This window comes from Rissa tridactyla, chromosome 3 (genome assembly GCF_028500815.1).
Source record: "Rissa tridactyla isolate bRisTri1 chromosome 3, bRisTri1.patW.cur.20221130, whole genome shotgun sequence".
Lineage (NCBI taxonomy): Eukaryota > Metazoa > Chordata > Aves > Charadriiformes > Laridae > Rissa > Rissa tridactyla.
In genome coordinates this window covers 88485669-88509281 of record NC_071468.1, presented here as the reverse complement: position 1 = coordinate 88509281, position 23613 = coordinate 88485669, and the positions used below count along the sequence as shown (strand labels likewise).

Here is a 23613-nt window from a genome sequence, read left to right as displayed (position 1 = left end):
CAGCTATGTGATAAACTCCCAAAACGTGTTTGCTAAACATAATCTATTTCTGACAGTTCCAGGGCCAGTGCTTTCTGCTCTAGATGTGACAGTTGGAGCAAACCAGAAGGAGGTACGGAGCACAGGTTAATAAGAATCAAGCAGAATAAGAGGATTTGATCTTAGATTATGGAGGTTGGAGAGCAAGGATAGGATGTGGGCTGAAATCCATGTATGGGGGAGGGAGCAGAAGACTGGGAAAGCAGAGATCCCAGCTGTGGTAGCTTGAGAGTGAAGAACACTCCTCCAAATGATTTGGCAAACATTGCTGCTTATCATTCAGGCAAAGTTTGGGAATCCCTGGTCTAAATGAATTGACCCTGTATATTTGTTTTACAATACACTGCAGATGCCATAATGCCAGTGCAAGACATAATGAAATTTCGGTATTTAATCAGGGCAAAAGACAGATGAGTTACTTAGTAAGCTGTTTTTCACAAACAATTAATGGACTTAAGTTATTACAATTCTAAAATGCATTCTGAAATAAATACCTTTCGGGCTCCACATCACCACTTATGATATTACATGAATGTCCTTGAATTGGTTTCATCAATTCTTCCACAGTAGGTAAGTCTAATTAGTGCAAAACAGGAAAAAAAAATTAAAAAAAACCCCACCCTTAGAAAAAGTATTTGTAAAAGAGACAACATTTTAAAATGTTTCATAAACAGAGTACAAAGATATTACCAGTTCACTCATTTTAAAACCTTGTACAATACATGCCTTCCTTTGAGATATTTACCTGATTCAATAGTTGACATATTTTTTGAATAGATGTCATTATTTTGTGAAACACCTTGCACTAAGCATTCCGAGGCTGCCATTGCAGAATTGTGCGGTTTTTGCTCATCAGTGTCTCCCAAAGACTGATCAATATGATGGTATGCTTGGTGTAACGCTTCCATGTCACTGGTGGTTTGACCATAGGAAGTGCCTGTAAAAAACACAGGCTCATAAGAAACACTACAGGATTTTCTGCTTTGGGAAACAACCCACTGGAGCCTGTGTTTCAGTTATTAGCTTGGTCTATTATGTGGTGAGAACAGTGATTGCAGTTATGAAAAAGAAATTTAAAATCTCATTTTTACTATAAAAATAAACAGTTGGCAAGTTAATTAGTACATATTTCATAGAATCATAGAATGGTTCAGGTTGGAAGGGACCTTAAAGATCATCTAGTTCCAACTCCCCTGCCATGGGCAGGACTACTTAATAGTCTCATCTACAGTTTGCATGCCTCTCCACCTCTCTCCCCCGCCTCAGTATTTTACCAGTACTAAAACTAACAGCGCATGGGCTGGAACTATTTTAACAGATGCCATTAGAGCCATACTCTGGATACAAGTGACATACACTGTTGTACAAAGTTTGATAAGAGAATTTTATAATTGTGTTCACAATTATAATTTTATAATTGTGTTCAATGCTGTCAAAGAAGAATTTTAGCAATGACGAATAACCAAAGGAGATGGTATTTAAAAATCAAACTGCAATGTCAAAAGCAACTTTACAATAGCCAAGTGTAAAAAGGTGTCTTTTTAACAGAAACGTGACTTTTTCCTGAAATATTTCCTCCTCCTCCTCTCAAGATTTGTTACTAAAAGCCAAGAGCTTCATGTTCACACAGAACTTAAGACCAAATGAAGACATCAGAGCCACCCGTTCTACTAAAGTAAGATTTTGGGGTTTGGGCTTCGTCGTGTGTGTGTTTGGTTGTTTTTTTTTTAAAGCAACCCTTACCTGCTTCATTCATTTCAATTCCACTGACTTCTTCAGGCAGATGATGTTCACCTAGAGCTACATCTGATGTTTCAATGGCCTTTTGCAGTTCTGTGGTTGAATCTTGTGAATCAAGTAATACAACTAAAGCCAAAAAGATAAATGTTAAAGAAAACACAACTCTCTTATTTATACTTTGTCTACACTGAAATTAGAAGTATACCAAAGCTTATCTTGATGTACTAAACATGCAAAAAATGCTATACAGATTATTCTAACACCATTAATGGTAAACTGGTTAACTCTGCAAGCATCAAAATCTGAGTACTGACTAGACGTAGTAAAATACACAATTACATTGATGATCACTTTGAAGTGCAAACATGTAGATTCATTTTTAACCAATTCAGTCCAACAGACTTTCAGTAGAACACAATAAAATCAGGTAAAAAATATCAATATAGTAAAAATTATGTAAGAAAGTTTCAAAAAGTTGCATTTAGTATTCTCCTACTGATCAAAGTTTATATTTTACCTTTAGCCAGCATGCCAGCATTTGCTTCTTCCTAACAAAAATAAAGAAAACACATTACTTTTTGAATTTCAGGGGAAAAAAAAAACTGGATGAACTTTAAAAGCTGGTCCAAAACCTAAAGAAAAGTTCTTAGAACTTAGAACTAAGCAGTTCTTGATGCTCCAACAATATGCGCTTCTCCAATAGTCTCCTTAGAATGTCAAAAGGTCCTCAACATCCTGTACTCTATATACCCTCTCACAAGTGACTGGAACTAAATGCTACTCTACATAAATGGAATAATATTTTTGCACATCCCTGGTTCTCTTACATTGTTATTTGAGAAAAGAAAAAATAATGTATCAGTAAGTACATTACACTTCCATTCTATTTGTTCTTTTCAAATGCTTATTAGAAATATTACCCTAATGAACTTAGTTAAAAAGAATTAAAAAACGCCATTTATCTTTTATAGATGAACACGTGGTGCTCGATAGACTCCTTTTATAAAAAAATAAAATCAGAATGTGCGCTCCAGGAACGCACCTGCCATGCTCCAGCCGCATGTGCTCCACATCAAAAGACCTGACTAAGCTAGTCGACAGTAATACCCCCAAAGTTCATACAGTGTAGATTTTGGGTCCTCTGTCCAAACTGCTTCTCTGTACAGAACTACTTCCTTCGTCTGTATCACTTGCTGGTGTAGACACCACCTTAATAGCTCCATGAGAGAGAGATTAATAACTACCCATTCTGAGGCTGAGGCTCCAACCAGAGGTCATCATTTGTGTGCTCCTATCTACACTTCTTAATTCAAAGGAGGAGTTAAGCAGGAAACACTGTGAAGAACTTAATCCTTTCAGTAATTTTTCACAGGAAAATATATATTCTTAACAGAACAATATAGTCCCAGGACCACTATATTCTTTTCTTTCAGGTAGTACACATTATATAAAGGTTTACTATATTGTCAGTTATACGTTGCAGAGATTTTACAATTCATGCAAGTAATATAAACAGCTGGTAGGTTATACCTGTTCTTGAGGACTTAAATCAACTCGTGATATGTTTTGATTGACCTGACTCCCCTCAGTTTTAAAGGCAGGATTAGCATCTGTTTCTTCTTCAAAATCTTCACTGTAGCTGCCTGAAGAGTAAAATAAACATCAAACAGAATGAATATTCAAGAAAGATAAAGCAGTAAGGGAAAGCTATTTCTTTTTCCCCAATCTCTCGTCTAAAAACAGCTAACGCTACTGTTAATCCTTTCACAAAGGCAATAGAAAGGTTTTGAGACTGGGTGTGGTACTAAAACTACAGTAAACGTCACACATAATACCTCTAAATTCAAATGAAGTTTGTCTTATGATCAGATATACTTCACCTCTGTCTCCTCAAGGCATACTTGAATTGACCCCTTTTATTCAATCACTTTCTCTCACTTAGGGGTGAAATGATGCAATTTCCCCCTCAGTAGACAAAGTACTCTACATCCACCTTGACAACTCCAGCAGTTTTTAGGCTCACAATCTGTAATTCTGCTTCCTCGGACCTGCCTTGGTGGCCCAACAGCCAGTCTCTAAAGTACACATTATTTAAAAACACAAGTTTGTCAGAGAATGTATTTTACAATTCAGCTGAAAATACCTTTCTTATACTGACTTAAGACATACACAGTGCTTATACTATTCCTGTACATGTATTATCCACTGTTTCATTTGCTATTTCATAAAATAGCAGTTTGCCAAAGACTAAACACAACCACACATAACACAGACTGTTCATTCCACATACTCCATAGAAACTGTTTTCCTAAAAATCAGAAGTACCAATTTCATAAAACTGGCCATAACAGTCAAGTAATTTCAACTGTTTTGTTCAGAAAAAAGGCTAACAGACTGTTGTAACGTTTCTGCTACAACTACCATGATTTCTTGCAATCTACACAGTAATCAAACTTGCAAGGAGAAAAGATTTCCTGCAGTTAAGGTTTACAAATACAGCCCTTTTATGTTTGGGAAATTGAAGCCTGACAACAGGACCTCTCAAAAATTCAGCTAAATATATACATCTGAAAATACAATCTGTTGATTAAGTTACAGGAATACACTCTATCATATGTTAGCAATGAAGCGTGAAATAAAGAGAGATGACAAGTGAAAGACAAATAAGCAAGACAGAAGGAGCGTAGCATGGAAATTTGGGGAAAAGATCAGGTAAGGGTAATACTGCAGATTACAAACATTAAACTCAGGTATGAAAAGACAGTACAAAAATACAAACTCAAACATTAAGATGTATTTCAACATCAGGGTCAATTTTTCTTCAGATTTTGATCAAGAGGTGCCTCGGGTTTTTTTGCTGTTTTTCTTTCAGACTTTGGCCACAATAGACTAAAAATCCGCTTTACCAAAAAAAAAAAAAAAAGCTCAAGTCAAAAGCAAACCCTTGAAATTCTCTGTCTGAACACTAGCTGCGCAGTTAGCTGCAAAGGCAGACTAAAAAGCCAATGTGAGAACTACAGATAAATGAAAATCACTAATATGAAAATTATACTAGCTTTCAGAGAAATAAAAAGTTTACCCACAATGGTCAGGGTGATATGGGAACAGAAGTCAATTGGTTTACATATTAGTCAGAACAAAAAAGTTCCGTGAGGATGCTGGACTGTATTGTGAATCCGAAACCTAGAAAGAGTCGTTTTCTAACTAGCTCCAAAGGCAACACAGAGTATAAAACAAGCTGTGAGACTGTACTACAACTTTATCATTCCAGATCTTCAAATTACATTCTGCTATCAACACGAAGATCCTAGGCTATCCTCTGACACCCTGCTGTGACACTTTCTGAAGACTTTGCATTTGAACTGGAGCACTAATCCACAGCTTTCATTTCTGTTAGTCTGTTTAATGAGGTTCTCACAGTTCTTAATGTACACACAGAAAAAAATAATTCAAATTAATGATTTTGCAAGATGGTATTACCAGATTTCTCTTCATGTGTGGATTCCTCCTCTTCTTTTTCATTTTTTTCATTCCTGAGAAACCAAATGAAAATTTTACTTTCTTCTTGGACAGCAAATACACATAGTTTGTTTTTTTTTTTTTCTAATTCCAAACTTTGTTACTTCTTACAATTAGCAATAAAATTAAAAACTTGAATTTGTCCATCATGTCAAATCATAAGTAAGAAAGGCAGATAATTGTCACCAATTATTAAAATAAATATTTAAGTTTTTACAACTGTCCACAGTTAAAATTCTCAAGCCAACCTGTAAAATCACTCCCTTGCTGCATTCCCTCCAACATCTACATTCACTTCTCAAATAAACTTTTAAAATCAGGTTTGCTTCCTGTTCTGACCTTTTCATTCTGCATTAGCAACAAAAAAATCTCTCCTTTCTTTCCCCTTTTCCTGTAAGGTTAAAGTTTTGTCCTTACCTAAAACTCTCCAGAATTCTGACCCTCCAACTGTTTTCATATTGGAAGTTTCCTTTGCACTTAGCATTTTTAGCAACAGCAGCCTGAATTGTCCCTTCATCCATTTCTCTCTCATATGTTCCAACTTATTTTCATTTTTCTGATTATAAATGGATTGCCCAAGTCTATGAAGATTTTGTATCTTTCCTCTAGATTCATTTGTAACATCATGTCTAATGGGACACAGAATCTTTCCTGATCTACTTCCTTGTTATTATCTGTTTTTAACTTTTCATTTAGTTACACCTCTCAATTAAGCACGTTAAATCGACTTGTAACTATTGAGTTATGCACAAGATTGTGTAGCTATGTCAATTCATCACCAAGTCATGCTCTTTCTTTTATTTACTAAGCTCACTTTTGTCCTTGTCTTCCAAAAAAGAAAAACAAAAACAAACCACAAACCAACAACCAAACCAAACCCATACCAAACAAACCACAACAAACAAAAAACTGACTTAAATCATACAGCATCTTGTCCCACAAAATCTCAGTGGCCATGGTATTCAGATAGCCACTTCATATGCACCCACTAATATAGTTCACAACTTTTCTTCCCTCTAAATTACCGTACAAATGGTGCTAGTAATACAGAATCATGGGAATCCAGCTCTCTATTTAATCTTGAATAATCAATAGTAGAGGAAGCTTCTCGTTCAAGTTTGGCAAAGAAGATCTCTTTTTCTTCTTGTTCTTCCAAGGTATCCAGTCCAGCTCCCATGATACTTTGATTAGGCCCAGAAGCTAAAACTGAATCTAAATTCCAAAACAAAGAACAAAGTAATTGTGTCTCTGCCGTATGTCCATATAGAATTGTCATAACAGTTAACAACTATAGACAGACTCATAAAATGTTAGCTATCAAATAATCACATGCTAGTACCAGCAGCCTTCAGCTCATGAGATGAAGCTGACAGAAGTGAAGAATCTTGACTTGCAATGAATTAAGGGAAACAGTTTGTAATAGTAGTTGTAACAGTAGTTTATTTAGATCTAGCCAACTTCATGAAATGGCTGCACTCTCAGTTCTCACCGTTTGTCTCCAGGCTGTCTCCACTTAAGGAAACAGCAACCCCGTTACTTTTCTGAAGCTGTAGCTTTTCCACATGCATGTTCTCATCAGTTTCCCCCATAGGCTGTGAAGCATTCTGCATCTTGACAAAGCTTCCATTGGGTCCACGCGTTCCTAGGAAAAAAGTTGCAATATTCTTGACTATCATCTACAAGCTATGTGTATGACACCTTGTATGCATTTTAGTCATCTTCCAGAACCACCAATTTTAAGCTCATCTCACAACTGCAAAGATACCCAGTCTCACAAGTCACAATTATCTGACTTCGGTTTCTGTTATATGTAAATCTTGTTTAATTACAATTTAATTAGTCTATTATATACATTTTCTTCCCATCCTTCATATTTGCACACAAACGTATAGTTTGGCATGGGGCTAATATAACAACTGCAAAAACTGACTTACTGTAATGTTACTTATAGAGGACAATCATACACACAAACCCTGTACAGAAATTAACAAGACTTTGTTAAAAGTCTATTAATTTTGTTTTATCTACTACCCACAGACTTGTGAAAATTGTAGCCATTGGCCCAGCAGCTCCTTTTCATTTTTTGTAAATTAAATGCTTTAAGGAAAAAAAATAGTAAACAAAGTTACTTAAAGGTTACTGAGAACACCCAGTTCTTCCATTCTCTATGTTTATGCAACTACAACATGCAGTTTCTCTCCTTACTGTAATTTCATTGTTGTGAGGGTTCGACATCACCTTACCAACAATATGTGTGAATTCTGCTCCCAGACGAAAGGCTGCTTTATCTACTTCCTCATAGAAAAAACAAAAGCCAAATATTGCCGTACATTACTAGTGAAAAGGCAGTACCAAGTCCTTTCTGCCTGCCCCTAAGACACATTTATACTTAAATTCTTTAGAGGTTCTCTTCAGAGAAGGGCTATGAGAAAAGCTGCTTACGCATTTTATCCAATGACCTATGAAATGATTTAACAGTTATCACAGAAGGGAACTGAAACCATGCCTGTCTTTTCCAACATGAATCTCCAGTTAGTAAAATAAACTCAGAATTTTTTGTTCTGTCTGGCCAAATAATGTTTAGACTGTAGCTGTGTCCTTGTACTGAGCATACCAGGAGGTGTGAAGACACCGACAACAGCCATTTCCTGCTGGCAGGAGACTGCGGGAGACGTGTACATCAATAACCCTTCGGATCACGAACACTAAACCAGTCTTCCACCTGCTGATCAAGTGCTTCAACTCTGGGCTGTTACTCTGTCCTCTATAAAGGTCCAAACAAGTCCCTTTTTAGTAAGTGCCATCCTTGTCTATATCATGACAATGGAGAATCCTCTCCCTTCAGTATTGAAAACGTACTTAGGGTGAGGCAGGGTGGGGGAAAGTAAGAGTCTGAACACCTTTTCCTTCCCTACTGGGCAGCCCTTAGCAAGTGTATTCTGATTATAAAAGCCTCCCTGTTAAGAAGTAGAATTATTTTTTTTCTTGATTTCCATGACCAAGTCCCCTTATAGGTTTTATTGGGAGGCTAAGTGGATAAGATTCTGCATCTCAAAAATGACTTCCACAGTCCTGTATCTAACTTCAGCTCCATCCTGGACACAGAGCTCTGACTGACTCTCCTTGCATGCAACAGATATATGTCAGAGACATTGACTAAAGGTCAAGCTCCACATGTATACAAAGTTAATGCCTAAATAAATACATTTTGCTGCTACATTGAAAAGTATATATTGGAAAGCTCAAAGTGCTGAACAGAAGTGAAAAAGTATGAATAGTCCATTTCCCTGGTAGGTAAATGCAGTAATTTAAAGTAATTTACCCAGATGGCGCTCTGTTCTAGTTATCAAGAGAGAATACAGGAGGTGGGTCACAAGTTTTTTTGCAGAGTTTTAGATTAGCCACAATCTCACCAGATTTCCAACACCCTATTTTTCAAGGAGAATATGCTAGTAGAATCAAAGATAAACTGTCACTGCCCTCCTATGTAAGACTTTCTAGAAAGGAGATGGGAATATACTTCAGTAAAAAGACAATTAGAACAAAATTTTGGAGAAAAACATTTTCCAGATTTGTTTTATTTAAGCCATCTCAAACTCAATGAATTTTCTGACAGACTTGCATTGATCTTGAAAGTTTCATAAGGTTTATGTAAGCTATCTCATATTTTTTAAGTATTTTGCCAGTTCAAACCAGACCAGAGCTTTTTTAAAAAAGCCCCTCCCATAATAATCTGAAAATCAAATACTGTTTAGCAGCCACTGAGTTTTGCAACTCAGCCACTTCCAATTCCCAGACACACATCCCAGATTACAGGGGATACAACCGTTGCTATGAAGGCAAGAATGTCTTTTTTACTAGCCCTAAGCTATGTGAACTCTGAGAAACCTATCAAACTCAGAAAAAAGTATCAACTTGGATGGATTTCAAAGTCTCTCTTCACTGTGTCTTCTGGATGTTTGAACAGTCCTACCGATTGCTGTGGGGCTTGCAAGAATGATTTATTTTTCAGGAGTATTTGTTACTTTTTATGAAAACCTCTTGAAGCAGCAGTTTCCTTGAATGCCAAAGATTGCACTACCCATATTCTTCACATTATCTATTCTTGCAATATTTTGTAAGGCTTATCACACACAGCATTCTTCTTTAAAGCCCTGTCCCTTGAAATTCATTAAAATAAGAAGATGAGTTTCACTTAGAAAAATATTTCTAACCACCTTACTGGCAGAGAAAAATGTAAGACTATAAATACAAAGGACTTAAACACACATTCAGTAACGAACAGATATTTAAAAATGAACTACTTTTCTCCTTAGTCTGACCAGGACTTTCATAATCGAGCCATTTTAGCTTTTTAATATCATATAAAATACAGTAAATTTGTTACCCTCAGAATTGTCTGGGCTGTCAGAAGTGAGGCTTCCTTCTTCTTTGTTTAAGTATGAATCTTTCTTGTCCTTATGAAATTTTTCCAGCATTTTGAATTTAGACAAAGCCTTGCTGCGAGATGCACTGGAAGAAGGTTTAGGGGGAACTACTTTTAAGTGGACACAAACATTTATAAATTTTTATACATAATGGACAGGGAATAAAGAGAAAAATAAGATGTGAGAATTCAAATTGCCACTTCTGAAAAAGTAATGCAGTTCAGTTTCTTGTAGATTGAATTATATATAATTCTATAGCTATAACTAAAAATTAAAGTTAATACTCATAACTTCTGAAAATAAAAGTCTTCTTTTGATTTTTTTGTATTTTTAAAAGAGACAAAGTCCTTCTTGCTTCACATATTCCTTGCATTCAAACACACTGTTCTAGGAGCTCATTACCTGAAAACAAAGAAAACTAGTAAAACTACTTCAACAATAAAAGAAGTTTTGTACTACAAGTTTTGGAAGAAAGCATCTAGATCAGTTCAAAGAAAAGTGGAAAAACATAGGTAGATAAATGTGAATTACTACTGTCTACCACAAGAACTGCATGTTGTTTGTTCAAACCCTCGTGAGGATTTGCTTAGCAGCAAATACAACCAAACACCTTCCAGTCACATTAGTAGAATTAAGTTTTAGATAAGAGTACCTATGCTGAAAACTGTGCTCTCTCATGATGCTAAGATGATAGTCGCACTACACGCTTTATATTGTTTAGGCTTGCCAGATGTATTAGACTCTTCCTTGTTCAAATTGTAGGGGTAGAGGAAGCTTCTAAATTGGCTAATTCAGAGAAAACTCTTAGTTACAGATCTTTTGAATCTGCCTTGACATGAGAGAGAGCAAGAGTGGTCTAGGGGATCAGGCCAAACACTTCTGCCATCTAGAAACATGATTACGGGGATATTTGACCAGAAACTAACACAACTCAGAAAAAGCCAAGATGACTAAAGGAAGCTGGTGGGCACATGGCAGGTGCACTGCAAGAAGAGAAATGGTATGAAATCCATTCTGATACAATGCACAGGTCCTTTATTCCCTCAATTGATGTCCAAGTCCACTAGCGAGGCATCACTTTTCTAGATCTATATTCGCCCTCATTTACTGGGAAACTAAAATGTTGAAAACATGCCTTCTGCTGTAAATAATGCAAACACCTGATGCCTTTTAAAACAGTAACTTGAAATAGCTCCCTCTATTGCTCATATTTCAAATATTAAGCCTAATTTCAGAAATAGATTCAGTGTTTATCTCCCAGACCGAGATGCTTTATAGCTATTCTATGCAAATGAGGCTTATGAAAACAGGGCAGCACATATGCTCTAGAAAGCTAACATAAGGAAATGCCCTATAGGCTACATAGTAGATCACCAACACAATCTAAAGACCAAGTGCCAAATATTTCTTTGTCATAGAAAGGCAAATATTTGTCTTTCTGCAAAATATTGGAGAAATATCTCCAGAATATCATTGATCTGCTTGAATTTAACACCAAAGCCACATTTAAACTAGTACATACAAGTTAATTGCTGTTGTATTTTACACAAGAGCATTTCATGGATCAGTGTTTGTAACTTGTAATTATTCTTTGGAGTTTCTCTTCAGATAGCATAAAAAGTGAGTTCACATGAAATGCTGAATCTGAAGTTACATTGACTAAAATAGTCCTGCAGATTCAACAATTTAGTTGTCATTTCTTACACCAAATGTACTGTTTCCATTCCAGAGGCAGCATGCACAGAGTAGCCTACTGGTCAGCAGGGGGAAAAGAATCACATTAATCGAAAATAAATAGAATACTTATCTGACTGCAGACTTTGAAATTAAAGAAACAGAACAGTGAATATTAATATTCCTTGCTTACGTTCAATACTGTCTGTCCTAATACATCACTATAGGTAGTGATGTATGATGTAATGACAATTGAGTAAAAGGTCACACAGTTATTAGTTATTTCTGGAAATGACAAATGAATTAAGTGGCAGCTTGCTTTCCATGAGAACACTATGGTCAAATGGACTATTTGCAAAGGATTTTCTACAGGAAACACACTATTAACACAAGGCTGATATTGAATAAATTTAACAAAACATATTTAATCAAATACCAGACTGGGAATCTGAATGGGGACTCTTTTGTTCACTATTTTCCAGTATTTCAGCATGGCTTTCCATCATTTTCTTCTCTTTCCTCAGTTTAACAAATCTTGTCTGAAAATCTCGAAAAGCAAGACAAACAGCAAGAACAGGTAGTAGGCAAGCAAGACGGGACAGGAATTCTTATCATCCAATTTCTTTTTATCATTTAAACGACAAAAGCAAGTAGAAAGGACATTAGTTAGAGGTAGGTCTTTAACCTGTCAAATAAGAAAGACAGTATCCTGAATCATAATTTGCACATTTCAGCTTAAAGCTGAAGAACAAAGAGTTCAAACGTGCCTAGAATAACAAGTTGAATTATTTTAAAATGTACTTTATCTTCTCAATCAAATGAACAGAAATAGTCTACGCTATTTACCATTAATCTACAAAACCAAGTGAAAACAGGCTATTAGTTTAAATCTCTGCCTATTTCCTAGTACTTACGCAACGAGATGCCTTGAAAAAAACAATCAGACAACAAACAAATGTACAGAATATATTTTGTTTTCCAGTCAAGTCTTTGTGTCTTTCAAGAAAGCATGATACTGATGGAACTCAAAATGAAAACCTCAAACTGGAAACAACTTACCAGCTCCATGCATTACTCAAGCTAATTAGCCAGACTGCACTTTGTTAATATAACAATGTATCTATACAGCATCATCTAAACACACCAACTCATACATATGGATCAGGTATTTGTAATGCAGTGCCACACTGTGGGTGGAGGATAGATTTATATGCTTACTTAAGTTTTATTCATGATGATAAAACACTTTAAAAATAATAATTGTAATAGCTGACAGCCTGTTAATAAAGTCCTATGTGCAACCAACGTGGAGGTTCAAGCCTAGAAGAATATACAGGGATCTCAACAAAATTTCAAGGAATGCCAACATTACACTTTTCAGAAATTAAATTCAGCTTATTTCCTTATTTGTCATAATTGCAGCAATATTTTTCTTTTTCCACCATGGGAGAACTATTTTGCTATTTAGGGCACATTTAGTAACCTTACAAAAAGCTACAAATCTACATCAACATCTTGTCAAGTCATCCCATGCAGTAACTTACATTGCAATGCTGCTGTGATCATCCATTGTTAATACATCTGAGCAACATGTTACACAACATACACCCGCTGAAGAATATTAGACCTACCAAAATTGTATTTGACAAAGTACTCGGAAGCATGCAAGACAGAGAGACACACAGAGGAAAAAAGTAGCAGTTCTAGAAGCCTATCCACGCTGAATTCCTTACAGGCACCTGACCTGTCGTTTTAAAACACTGTAAGTATATCTACGTGAACTAAAATCATAGCAGTTTGTAGTGTGTATACACATGTATAAATCCCTCTTTATGTGTGGGATTCATCAATCTCAGTTATAGCCACATAAAAGTTATCTACTTCCGCAACTGTGGAGGAAAACTCAGTTCATACTGAAGGTGGCCAAGTTGACCTCTGCAAATGACTCTTTTGACTCTACGTTAATTGCCCTACAACTAGACTTTAGTTAGTAGAATGGCATTCATCATAGTACAGATTGCTTCTATGCCACGCAGTTCCTATCTGTCACAGTATGTGTTAATACAACTGCTACCACTTGTGAGCGTCCAGTGTGACAAATATAGTCCTTTCCTCACAGAACGATACAACCAGGAGCTCTGCTTCATGCCACAGAGCTATCCTCTTCTTGCCAGGTTAAAACCTGGAAAGCCCTCTAGTAAAACCTAAACGCCTGTCTGCTTGTCAATATTAAAGCACTAGATGGGATATGGCTTACTGCTTATGTCCCACAAGTGCAGAATTCTACGCAGAGAGTGGTAACAGAGGTGTAGCTGAAATAAAACTAATAATCTGGCTGGCAAAATGGTGCTCAGGGAAGAATTCAGTGCACAGATATAGCATATTCTTGTATTCTCAATTTTATTATGTACAACTGCCAAGACATGTTGGACCTTTGATTCAAAAGGCATTACACAGAGATTACTTTCAACTCCCTCTGAAAAAATCCAGCCCCTCATCGAGAGTATGAATATGAACAGACTAGCAAGTAAATGGATTATGTACTGGCAAAACTGGGTAAGCTCACCTTCTGAATGTTTTCCTGTTAAAGGAGAAGGCTTTTTAAGTGAGACCTTAAAAATTTTACCAGAACTCTCTTTTTTATGTCAATAAACTGCAGATCAAGCATGTTTCAGTTCTACTAGCTTTACCTATGGTTAAACTACACAGCTGAAATATATTCTTAATTTAAAAAATAAAAGTGGTAGAATTGGTTTGGATGGGAACAACTTGATATAAACACATTATTTCTTCTGATTCTGCTTTGCATTGTGCTTAACCCATATAAGCACTGTTCTCTAAAACTTGTAATTACTTCACCTTTTAAGTACCCATTTCAGTGTTTTTTGGTTTAAGTAGCATGAGAAGCATCAATGTGCTTTATGGGTTGCCTCAAGCATCTCAGAAAAGCCATGGAAGAATGCTGAACTTCTAAAGTCACCCGAAAACTTTCATTGCACACAGAAAAATGAAGTCATGCTAACCGCTTAATTCTCACACTTGGCCCAGCAAGAACACTCCATCCTTCCATTTTTTTAGAAGCTGTAAGGAAATCATAATGCCTCATAACTACCTGATATGTAGTTGCACTGCCTGATAGGAACTCTCTCACATCCATCTGAGTTTTTCAGCAACATCTTAAAAAAGGCCGGAGACAGATAAGCAGTCCAGACAACACCTATTAGGGTTATGCCTAGATGACACAACAGCTGACTAAGATTTGGCTCCCAGCAACGACAACACTGACAGGACAGAGCTATGCTTAAGATCGGAGACTACCAGCAGTATCTTAACTCTTGTCACGTGAAAAACTGATTTCTGGAACTTTCTGTTAAGCTCCAGTTGTAAGTTATACAAATCATGCAAATAAGAGGCCAACAACCACAACATGAACAAGACACAATCGCCCTGTGGAAACTTACTACTCATAGGCTTTACTATCCAATAAGAAAATAATGAAGAAATGGAAAACTAGAGGAGGAAAGCTTGCAAACAAAAGTATATTTTCTTCCAGAATTATGTGACCAAGTAAATCTGAACTGAACTAGCAATCGTGTCATCACAGCCCTTTTCCCCTTGAGCTATGGTTCTTAGCACAGAAAATGTTGAGAGTACTGAAAGACATACATCTTTCAATCAGCTGCGGTTGAAAAGTTTTTCCTGTGCTTCCCCAATCAATTACAAATGTTGCAATTAGCATAAGATAATACAAATTGGTCTTTTTCCTTTCCAGTTGGAAAGCAGAAATCTATAAAACACACATACAAATATTTCAGCAGAATTCATAAATTCCATTTTCTAATTATCTTACTATTTAGAATGTATTTACTCTTTATAAGTTTTAATAACTTGTAAGAAAAAAACAGCAGAAAGCTTGCTTACAGCTTGAATACAAACCCTTTTAAAAAAATACAATTACATTTGAGTTTTATACTTTTCAAATTTGCACTGTAATGTTCTAAAGCACTTGAGTACCACCAACTTAATGTGAAACCAGGCCTATATGAAGCATGAGAAAGAACTAGCCTGACCCCCTGTGGTCAAAAAATTGCAAAACTACATTATTTACCACCATCATCCAAATCTTCCTCAGATATCCACCACGGCACTGAATCCTTTTTCTTTGTTTCTTTTTTCCTGGGCTGTCCCAATGTCTCAAGAATGCTGGATTTTTTCTTTGAATTTCCAAGTGAATCATCTGAAAGAGACTGAGTCAATTGCATACAAGATTAAAGACAGCTTTTACGTTTTCACATTGTTTAACTGTCTTTCAGCCACTTAACTCTGGACTTCTGAGTTCAGATGCCTCTCTTTACTCCCCACTGCCTGCCTTTTATGTATATGGATGACAAAGCTGAGTAAGAAGCAGTAACTATATTCATGTTGCATAATACACCATATTATAACAAACTCACTTCCAGAATTTGGATACGTTAAAAGTTCACTGCTTAGTAGAATGTATGTTCAAGTGAACAGCATAATCATCTCTTTTTCAATTAGTTAGAACATATAAGAACCAAAATCCTGACCACATCCCCGAACGTAATGAAGTACAGCAGAAACACTTTTGCTTTGGCCTTGCTTTGTACATGAACAAAATTATTAATATTCTAAAACTAAACCTTCACAAGCAACATTCCAGCTCCCAGCAAATCACATTTCAGAAATTAATTTTATACTTTGTGTTCATGGAAATTAATAGAAATGCCAGAGCATTTCTCTGTGTATTAAGCTCTCATATGTGTTAGTCATCCGTGCTGATTTTGACTGATAGCTTAAATCAATGGAGAAAAAAGTCTATGAGTATGAGCATCCCACGAATTTAAGTTACTGAAGAGTAACAGGAAGGAAAAGATCTATAGATGCTTCATAAGAAAGCAGCAGTTTTTTGAAGTGATGTGGCATTTTTTTAAAAAAAACCAAACACACTAATCTCTGTTCTTTTCCTTTAATAAAGCTCCTTGTTGCCTACAGCAGGCTCAGAGCCACAATTGGCTGTCCAGACATTGAACAAATATATTTATTAAGCTAGTGCACTGCAAGCTTATGTGCTACATATTTTTTGTGCTTAAACTCAGTAAACATGGGGTTAAGGAGATGGCATACTTTTTATTTTTATATAATTTTTAGCCATAATTGTTGAAATCAGTTGTCCTAAAGTGTCTTAAAGAATACGTTGAATAGAGTTAGCAAAAGCCATAAAGCGTAAGAGACCAAGAATTCACATATGAAATGCATCATATGGGAAAATTTCAAAAGCTTGACTTTCACAACAGTCACAAATAAGAAAATGTGATAGTATAAACAGAATACTAACGGCAACAGGATTGTCGGTACTTAATATGTAAGATATAAGAAGATGTCTTACTAAAACAAGCCGCTGCAGCCCACTGTCTTATTCCTACTGCACAAAAAGCACTACCATAAAAGCCTACCTTTACTATATATCTAACGCTTCAATTTATATGAGCCTAACAAGAACATCCATAAATCAAATGCCAATTATCTAAAACCAACATTTAAGAAAAAAATAATTATAAGAAAATTATATTCTTATGAATATCTCTGACCAATAACATCTTTAGAGCTTACAGTTTCACTTGAGAAATCTAAATGCCTGTTATACAGTCTCAGAAAGAAAATTTAAGTGCTCCGAGCCTTGCGCTTTAATAAAACAAAATTTTAATAAATTATGAAACTGATAGACAACAGGATGTATTGCAATTTCTTTAAGTTGGCTCAGGGACATAGAACAAAACAGCTTTACATTCTTAATAAATGTCCTATAAATAACAACTTCCTTACACTAGTCACAACACAAGTACTAATGCCATTGTCCCCAAAGGTCGCACTGCCTCCTGCTAGCTAGAAGTACTGACAGGTGCTGGATGCAAGATCTGTTATCGCTTGCTGTTTCTTTTATGACTAACAGTATCCTCTACTCTGCAAGCAGAACTTCAGTGATGCTTGTACTCCTTCGAGTATTGTAACTAAAGAAACTGAAACTCCCACAGGTTGTTCTCGAGTTCTGGAAACTTTCTACGTACAGCCATCTTGTCAACTGCAGACAGTAAAGTTGCAGCAGCTGGGAAAGAAATGCTGACACAAAAATACTAGTGCATTTTTCCCAACATGTCAGTTGTCTCAACAGCAAAACTTACAGATATATTTTTTTCTTCCTTTGAAAAAAAGTACATAAATAAATCAATCAACTTTTTGGACTAGTAATGGCTTTTCAGTGCCAGCAAGCAGCACTGATTTCTTCCTTCCCCTCCTCTATAAAACAGCCTGTCAGCCTTTCAGGGACACAGACACACATGGGGGGTGGGGGGGGGGGTGGGGGTGGGGGGGAAGTGTCAGTTGTTTAACCTCAATTTAAGTAAAAGCCAAAAGAGTCGGTTTTAAGAACTGGAACAACTACATGGCACATAATCAGCTTACCACCTCCTATACACATGAAGGAACTTAAAAAAGTAGATAGGTAATACAGGACTGGATCTAAAATACTCAGACTTTCACAGCCAGTTGTCCTAATTATCTCGTGAAATTGTTTTTCAATAAAACAAGTCTAGTCCAAATTATACTTTTAGTACAAAATAATATTTTAATATATTTGATCTTTTAATAAAAATTAAAAATGTTTTTCAAACATGGTTTAATGTGTAGTGTTACTCTTCCAGGTACTAATCCACAGATTTTCTAAAAAAGATGGTATAGCCTTTCCTTCTGAAAGTCTTTCTTCTCAGCTGTCCATGAATATCAAGTAGAACAAAAGTTAGCCTAGAAGACTAAAAGCAGACAATGGCTTTTTCCTAACTTTAGTTTGGGTCATCAAAGAAAGCAGTTAATTGAAGCACTGGGTATTAGAAAGAGCTCTTCGCATTGCATGTCCCAAGGGAACTTCACGGCCAACACTCAGAAAACTCAGGGGCTATACCAATATGACAGATAATAACGTAGATTAAAGTGACAATAGGAGAAGTACGCTAAAGCAAGATACTGGTGGTGGGGAGTGGATGGATCACAGGCACACAGACAATGGAGGAGAAAGACAAAAATTATGGATGACAACAGGCCATTCTGGCAAGGGGCTGGGAGTAAGTGTGACCAGACAGACATCTGTGTTTCCTTGTGTATAAATAAAAGCCTAGAAAATCCTCTTCACTGATAGCTTTTAAAGTTCAGTGCTTATGCCAAAATACTTTCGTTTACTCCTCATATTAGACCTGCATCATCCAACTGTATCTACAGTCTTTCTTTATGTTTTAGTCACAAACATACATACAATCCTCCCCCCAAACAAAGGCAGTTTCACTACGAGATATTTAAAAGGAAAAAAAAAAATCCTGCTCCATTTCTTCTCTGAAAGATTTGCCTCAGCAATATTGTCTTCCTCAAACTACTACGAAACAGTTTTCGCTATCCCCCCCTCCCCCCCACCATTATACTCTCAACACAAACATCACCTACACAGCGTTTTCCAACAATGGAGCACACCAGTTTCTCATCTTTCTAACATTAAAAGGCTGCACACATTTATAAAAAACAAAAGCAAAGGGAGGGACATAACAGAAGATGCATGCATATAAAATAACAGAGAGTAGATAATGCCATTGTTTTTGGGGTCTGTATCTAGCTGTCGAAACATAAAATAATGCATATTTTTCATGACTGACTTGGCAATATGTGTGTTTAACCAAGTTTAAACACTTTACAAACAGTTTTAGTTTGAAAAATTGAGACAGGAGTTGTTAAAAGTTATATTCTCTGGAACATGCCAAATACCACTTAGAATAACTCAATACAGCTATTTTGATTTTTTTTGTAACTCAAGCATTCTCAATGTGGGCAATAGCTGAGGAGCAAGAAGAGCATGTCAAATGAGGAACAAAATACTAGAAGCAATCATATGCAGAGTATTGTCAGATGTGCAAAATAAATAAAAGAATAAACCTCCTTTCTCTTCCCCAGAGCAACTCCCTTCACAACAACAGCAAGTAAAGCACTTTTGACAGAGACGCAGAGCCTAATTTTCTATTTTTACTAACATTAATAATTTCAGTGAATTCAAGAATGTTAACTCAATTACATCATTAAATTAAAGGCCAAAATCTACCTTTAAGTTATTTGTGAATCTCAATTTTCAGATGGCATTTTCGTTTTCTATTCTCTCAATTTAATATTGCTCAGTGAAGTTACATTTCTTATGTATCTGTAAAAACACCTCACAAGCTGCATGGTCAAAGCAGAATTACAGACCTACCTGGGAAAGCTAAAGTCTTCCTGAAAAAGAAACCTCTGGTTACTACAGATTTTTACTACACAGTACAAAGTGCAATTTTTATAGAATCTAGCACCAACATTTTTGACAAGTAATTAAAGCGTAGCACAGCCTCTACATCCTTAAGCATACATTACGTATATCAGAGACTGCAGAAATACTCTCTGCCATCGTTAGCTACAGATACAGCAACAGAATTGAGTAAGGCCTTATGTATGCAGTATTTACATCTTAGGGTTACCACACTGTGTGTCTGATTGACCAGAGGGCAAATTATGAAATTACAGGTCTATGTGCAGTGAAAAAAACCATACCAAGTTAGGACGTTTTGACCACGTTCGATAATTGTTAGCTTAAGTCATAACCCACAGACTTGCATGATTTTGCCTGTACTCAAAATCATCAAGCACCATGAGGAATAAAAGGAATCAACACTTTCTAATCACTACAACATACTTCATTTTGTTAGGATTAACACAAGAATTTTTAAATAGAATTCAGTAAAAGGTAGCTTGCCTCTACATACAGGAAAAGGTCTTTTATCTCATTTTCACTTATGTATCAATTTGAAGCTTTTGCTACTAAATAACACACACAATTAAAGTGAAACAAAAATCAAGAAAGGGCTCTTTCCGAAGGTATTACCTAGCAATGACAAAGTATTTATTTAATCACAAAATTGTTCTCTTGATTTCATTACATCAAATAGCATGAATTAAGTTTATCAATGAAGCGAAGACCTTGCAAAGACCCACACATGAAACAGCTATGTGAATTATGTGGTAAAAGCACAGCTGCATCTTCCATTTAATATTCTTCCATAGTCAATTTCCCCCTTGTATTAGGGAATAGGGATGTGAGAATGCTCTGAAACATACCTCCTTCAGAAACTCTTCAAACTGCTCATCTAATTCTTCTTTTGAAAATCGATGAGCCATGATCTGCAACTGGATGTTAATTTCCAAACAAATGAGTTTAAAAATAAGATTTAAAATGAAAATAAAGTTAATTAAAAGCATTCTGAAATTAGAGGTAACCTAGTGATTTGCTGATTTCATAGGGAGTTATAAGCAAAAGAAATAAATCTCGAGAGATGCCAAATTTCATTCCTCTCAGTCCTAATCTAAATTATTTACTGAACAAGACAATCAATGCAAACATATCTGGATTACCCAAATTCCTTATAATCAAAATAGTCATTTCCAAAACAACAGTTTCAGCATTTAAACTTTGAGGGATAAAGAAATCACCATCTTTACATTTTTCTTCAAAAGACAGCTCTCTTAGCTAACCCCAATTAAGTATTTTGTCAATGATCAAACAAGAATCCACTGCAGTAATACCTCCCATCCATTTTAAGGGCTTTTAATTCCTTTCTATGTTTCTTCTCCAAAATAGGAGACATCTGGCACTTTAAGATGTTTCATCTTCTCTGCTTAGGACTCAGTAAACAATAAATGCACGACAGTCTTTAAGATTAGAGGACAACATTTAGTTTGATCTGCCCTGACACAGAAAGCCAATGGCACTTGCCCCCCTCCCATTCCCAAGAAGTCTGTTTTGACTTCTCAGGTATAAAACATGCTCCACACTCAAAACACTACAAAGCCTTTGTATATCAACTGCTCAACACATATGGCTACCTTCAAAACTGCATATGTATAGCAGCATTAAACTACCATAGCATCTTCCAGGCTGAGAAGTGCTATGTAAACATAAAAGGGCTAAACATTTGCAGAAATGCTTTTACCATTAAATAAAACTCCCAATATGGAGCCCTCTCAGTACACAGGACTGTTACCTACCTAGTAAATTGATTTTGACAGGCGAGTTGTGACAACTGCTTCCTGCTTTCACTCCTTATTCATCCATAGACCACCCGACACTTTGGCTTTGGCAGTTAAAAGAAAAAAAAAAAGTTATAGCAGACTGCACAGACTTTGAATCAAATAAGATATCCTTCTGTAAGCACTTGGACAATATCTCTGCAAACATGGTAAGAAGATTAAGAATGTTACCTCTCATGACACACATAATCCAGTATCCTTTTATACTTTTACATCAAAGAACACTATATGCTAAACACTAGATGCTTTAACAGTTTACTAGCTGTGCCAACTGCTTCAGCGAGTGAATACTTAATTCCAGCCTTGCCAGAAAAAGATTCTTCTGACGTTATCTGTACTTCTGCCTACCTTACAATTATAGCTTTTATAAAAGCTAACAATATAAAACTTTATTTTTCAAAAGGACAACAAATATGTCAATTTCCATAATAGAAGATTACAGAAAAACATTACCTGTAGCAAATATACTTTGCAGCCATAGCTTTAGAATTCCAGCCTCACAAATGACTTCGTACATAAAACGAAGAAGTCACTTGCTGGGATAGATGCTATGGCACAGGGCAGAAAGCAGAAGTTTGGGGAAGGTATGTCTAAACCACAGGGCTGAAAGAAAGCTTATACAACCTAACACATTTCACGTAACCTTTTAATCATCCCAGAGCTAGGACCGGCCGTGACCTGATCCTCCTCCGCCTTCCCCCAAAGCACAGGCAGAGCTGGCACATGGCGGCAGTCACGGGGACGGCGGGCCGCCCTCCCCCCAACCCCAGCCGCCACTCCGCGGCTCTCCTCCAGCCCCGTTCTCTCCCCCCTTAGGCCTAGCGGAACCGGGCGGCAAGAGGGAGAAGCGCAGCCCCCGACGGGGCGCCGTCAGACCTAGCGAGCGGTGGGGGGACAGGAGAGAAAGCGGCTCGGAGCCGAGCGCTGCCCCGCCTCGGGGCGCCGGGGGCCTACCTGGGCCGCGCCGGGCCCCTCCCGCCTAGGGCCGCCTCGTTCCCTGGCCGGCGGCGCGGTTGCCGGGGAAACCCTCCCGGCCACCGTACCGCCCGCCAAAACTGACCGCCGGCCGGCCTGTCACGTGACAGGCCCCAAGCCGCCGGCTCTCCGCCCCGCTGCCGGCGCGCGTGGAAGACACGTGACGGGGGACAACGGTCTCCAGCCGCCATTACTACCGTGGCAGACGCGGCCCGGCCCGGCCCGGGAGGCGGAAGTCGCCGAGCGGTGACGTGTGGCCGTGGCGGCGCCGGGGGTGCGGAGCGGGCGCCCCCTGCTGGGCGGCGGGGGGGGCAGCGACGGCGGAGATCGGGGCCGGGCCGCCGCTCGCCGCTCCCGCCGTGAGGGGTCACGCCAGGATAAGGCAGCAGCGGCCCCCCCGGCCGCCCAGCCGACGAGGCCTGCCCGCGCACCTGCCTCCGGCCGGCGGAGCTGGACGGGGTTTGGCGGGAGGAGGACGGTGCCGGCGCCGGGGGCTGCGCCGTGCCCCCCGCAGGGACGGGCTCGGGGCCCTCTGTCCATCCGCCCCCAGGCCGCGGCGGGAGCAGGGACGGGACGGGGCTTTGGTGTGTGTGTCGTCGTCGCCCCCCCCATGTCGGTTCTCCGAGGTCGCTGCCCGCCTTGTGTCTGTTTTCTGCCGTCGAGGAGCGGCGCAGGAGCCTGTGGTTAAACCGGAGGGATTAAAACCAAAGGCGGTTTATTCTTCTGTTTGGCGGCGATGCCAGGCCCGGCAGAGCAGCACCCGTGCTCCTGGTCACGGAGCCTGTGGGGCTAACGCTGTGGCCACCTGCAGCCAAGGTCTCTTCCTCGGGTTTCTGAGGGACAGGCTGTGCCGGAAGTCACAGAATCACAAAATGGTGGGGGTTGGACGGTACCTTGGGAGATCATCTGCCAAAGCAGGGTCACCTAGAGCAGGCTGGACAGGAACGCATCCAGGCGGGCTTTGAATATCTCCAGAGATGGAGACTCCACCAACTCTCTGGGCAGCCTGTTCCAGTGCTCTGCCACCCTCAAAGTAAAGAAGTTTTTCCTCATGTTGAGATGGAATTTCCTG

General features: G+C 38.0%; 1 protein-coding gene across 7 annotated transcripts in view; it reads right to left on the bottom strand.

Moving 5' to 3' along the window:
• The window catches only part of CEP162 (centrosomal protein 162), a 63797-nt gene extending 41040 nt beyond the window's left edge, over positions 1-22757 (bottom strand). For 3 of the 7 annotated variants that reach the window (XM_054195871.1, XM_054195866.1, XM_054195870.1), the window contains exons 1-13: positions 22521-22732; positions 21525-21610; positions 20598-20666; positions 15508-15646; positions 9686-9835; positions 6788-6940; positions 6324-6510; positions 5260-5312; positions 3310-3422; positions 2297-2327; positions 1783-1905; positions 785-976; positions 534-615 (exon numbers count right to left, since the gene is read on the bottom strand). In XM_054195871.1, the coding sequence (XP_054051846.1) occupies positions 534-615; positions 785-976; positions 1783-1905; positions 2297-2327; positions 3310-3422; positions 5260-5312; positions 6324-6510; positions 6788-6940; positions 9686-9835; positions 15508-15646; positions 20598-20657 (1283 nt within the window). In that variant the 5' untranslated portion in view covers positions 20658-20666; positions 21525-21610; positions 22521-22732. The other 4 variants (XM_054195869.1, XM_054195868.1, XM_054195872.1 and 1 more) reach the window with 4 other exon arrangements.
• Between the last annotated feature and the right edge of the window lie 856 nt (positions 22758-23613).